Here is a 3,645-nt window from a genome sequence, read left to right as displayed (position 1 = left end):
ATAATTTTTTAGACAAAATTTATTTATCATTCTCATTAATTAATTTTTTTCCTGATATTAATATTAATTCATGAAACTTTATTTATTAATTAATTCACATAATTTATTCGTTAAATAATTCACACAATTAATTTAAAAAGGACATTTTCCATTCAACCATACATTTTTTTCTCAACATGCACCATAAATGTTATGAACGGGTGAGTTTGCAGCTCTTCAACTCAGATCATTAACTATAAATAGTGAAGTTTTTCCTCAATTTCTTCATCGAATTTAATTTTTCTACAGTATATATTTCCTTATAATTAAATATCAAGTTTCATATTATTAGTTGTTGACTTTTGGGTTTGCTGTATTATTAAAGTTTGAGGTACTACTACTTTTTTAACAAATATATTTGTTTCATCTTAGGAGAGAGTTATCCATAACCTCAGGTACAGTAGTGAGAGAATTAAATTCCTTAAGGACCTATAGTGAATTATGTGGTCTAAGATATTTTCTGATTTTCTATTCTATTTTCTAGTAAACTACATTTTTCTGATGGGAAATTTTCAAAAACAATAAACATTAGACTTTAAATAAGCCTCAATAGCTACAATTTCACTAATTATAATTCATAGCTACACTTTGGTTTGCTACGCATTTGTATTCTTGTATTATTTTTTTGCGGATTTTGGAGAGAAAAATACAAATGCAAACTGATTTGTATCAAAATGAATACATATTAATTAGGAGGAGAGAAGCGAGCGAGATCTAGTGAGGGAGGAGAGAATTGTATTTTGTATTTATTTTGCATAATATTATGTGTCCATTTAGGGTGTGTTTGGTATGGAGGAGAAAATGTTTTCTAATTTTCCCATGTTTGGTTGTCTTAAATGTTTGGAAAATATTTTCCAAATAACCATTTTCCTCAAATTTAAGGAAAATGACTTCCCTTCCAAAATTAAGGAAAACATTTTCCAAGACTCTACTTCATCTTTTTATTTTTCTTTCTTACCCTACCCATTCCCCGTACCTGACCCTCCCCATTCAAAAAAAAAAATTAATTTTTCTAAATTTTCTTTTTAAAAAGATTTCAAAAAGTAACCCCCACCCCCCCGGCACAATCGCGTCCTAGATCAATTATCGAGGTTGATTTCGGATCAGAAATTATTTTCCTAAAGAATTTTTTTAGTCTCAAGCCAAAAATAAAAGATATTTTCTGAAAAAATATTTTTCATTCACCAACCAAACATTAAAAAGTATTTTCCAGAATATATTTTCTACTCACCAACCAAACATGAGAAAATAAGTTAGAAACCACTTGTTTTCCAAGAAAACATTTTTCTTCATACAAAACATACCCTTAATGCATAATTATTTTGTATCAATTGTATTCGAAATGCTATGAATACAAACGTATTCATCATTTCTTTGATTAGATACAATTGATACATAATACATTTGACAGAGAAGATGAATGCATATTGTATTCATATGAATACAGATATAGTAGATACAAAAATAAAAACATAGTTTTACGAATACAATTGATATAAATCTCTCACCTATATATAATTGAATACAGTTGAAACATAATACATTCGAATAAATTTCTTCTTATTGGCGGGAGAGAGAGAGTTTGCTATAAAAACAACCTATAGGGATTTTTTTAAACTATAGTTCGTTTTCCATAAATATGTTGACATTTTTGTCTTGTTCCATAATTTTCTCTTTTCTGATTTACTCTTTATAACACAAACTAATAACATGACTCATTTGATCAAATTAATGATCTCGATAGAAAAATAAACTAAACAATCTTATTAAAATTTAAAATGTGTGTCTATATATACAATAAGCAAAAAAGTGTTACCCGTTGTACCGTATTGTATTGTATGGACAAGGAACATACAACAGGTGTTACAGAACTGCCCTAACATCACCTTCATATTCTTCAGGAATGAATACATCGAAATCACTGACAGTCCATTCAGCAGTAGCCCCTTGGCTGCTAACATATATTTCCGTACCAACATTAAGTGAAGACCACACACGCTTTGCTGGTTTGGTTCCTGGATCCTGTATAAGTAAGGTCACTACGAATTAGTCGTTTAGGTATATCCAGAATAGACCATCTACCTGAGTACTGCAGCAGTCTATATCTGCTTAATCTATAGAGGTAGATGCAATATAATTTAAAAGGGCTCAACTGAACCCAATATACTTTCCACATAGTGTGTGTATTAATTTATATAAGTATATATATTATGTGTATGTGTGAAACAAAGCACTGACACTTCAACAAATATTTAGTTCCAAACCCGTGATTGCAAATGTGCAATGGGTTCAGTGGTGAGAATGTAAAAGTTGAACCCAACAAGTTCAAATCTTGTTTCCGCTTTTGTATGCATCTATTGAATGGGGTCATTTTAAGCAAAGTTGACCTCCCCATAAAGAGAAGCAAGCTCAAAACTAAAGGCAGGATTGACGTATTAGCTCACAAGTACAAAATGAAATGCATTCTAAAGCTCAAAGGAAATGGAAATCTGAATACATGCTTTCTTATTATCAAGCATTAAGCTGTCTCACATCCTTGTAGCTTAATAACTTTCTGAAAAATTAAGTACAGTAGAACCATTTTGATCATGAAAAACCTTTTATGCTTGAATCTTACGTTCCTAGTTTTACAGAGTCAAAATCAAAGTAGACAACTGTTAGAGCTCCAAAAACATTGGATATAAGCAACACAAGTGACCAAATATATCATCCATGTTAGATCCACGGCACCTACTAAGTGAAAGCACTGGACAAAATCAGCAGCAACACGAAGAAAACGACACTCCCTTCTGCAGAATTTACAGGCAAGATTATGCAAGAATTAAGGTTACCTGGTAAAAGTATAACCGATTAGATAATGCTCCTACATCAAGCTCCCAACTCCTAGTATCACCAATCCACCCCTCTCCATGTTTTGAAGGATAACCATGCACAGCCCACTCAGGATGTGGCAGGATTTGTATCAGTTCTTGAGCTTGTGGATTGCTGTATGGATCACAGATATCATATGGTTTCTCTAAATAGTTTGCATTTCCAGGAGCACAATATAGATGATAAGCAGAGTATGGGAACCGAGAAGTATCATTTCTGTATATTATCTCCCCATTAGGGCTAATGTGGTAGGGTGGACAGGACACGAGGTTATCAGGACGACACCAACTTGTCGTTGCTGGATTGATGATCATCTCACTGTATCTGGTCACATCTGTTAAAACATCTCCATCACATGGCTCTCCACTATTTTTCCAGCAGCTTCCTATGTCGAGAAGATAAAACTGGCTATTCGAGCCTCCTCCTTGTATAACTTCAAGTGTCAACTTCACCTTGAAATTTGGTGACTCCGGAAGCTGCAAGGGAAAAGAAAGCAGAAATTGCTTAAATATTAACTCACAGCTCTTATTCTATCTGAAAGTGATAAAACATCACAGCATGAGACTCTGGTACCCTGTCTACAAGAATCATTCATGATGATGAAACAAAATCACTATATACATAATACACTTGGTTCACAATCTTTTTTAATTTTTTTTTTTGAAAGCCAAGAAATCCCCATTTACTAGTGGCGCATGGTTCAAATTTCATTGGATAATGGACCCCCCCCCCCCC

General features: G+C 32.8%; 1 protein-coding gene across 2 annotated transcripts in view; it reads right to left on the bottom strand.

The window, feature by feature from the left end:
* Positions 1-1,761: 1,761 nt before the first annotated feature.
* LOC102600404 (uncharacterized) overlaps positions 1,762-3,645 on the bottom strand; it is a 5,152-nt gene continuing 3,268 nt past the window's right edge. For both annotated transcript variants that reach the window (XM_006339281.2, XM_006339282.2), the window contains exons 3-4: positions 2,871-3,386; positions 1,762-2,061 (exon numbers count right to left, since the gene is read on the bottom strand). In XM_006339281.2, the coding sequence (XP_006339343.1) occupies positions 1,903-2,061; positions 2,871-3,386 (675 nt within the window). In that variant the 3' untranslated portion in view covers positions 1,762-1,902. The remainder of the gene's footprint in view (positions 2,062-2,870; positions 3,387-3,645) is intronic.

The sequence above is a fragment of the Solanum tuberosum genome, unplaced genomic scaffold, assembly GCF_000226075.1.
Source record: "Solanum tuberosum cultivar DM 1-3 516 R44 unplaced genomic scaffold, SolTub_3.0 scf00009, whole genome shotgun sequence".
Taxonomy (NCBI): domain Eukaryota; kingdom Viridiplantae; phylum Streptophyta; class Magnoliopsida; order Solanales; family Solanaceae; genus Solanum; species Solanum tuberosum.
Note: the sequence above shows the minus strand (reverse complement) of the source record. Positions and strands in the feature narration are given on the sequence as shown.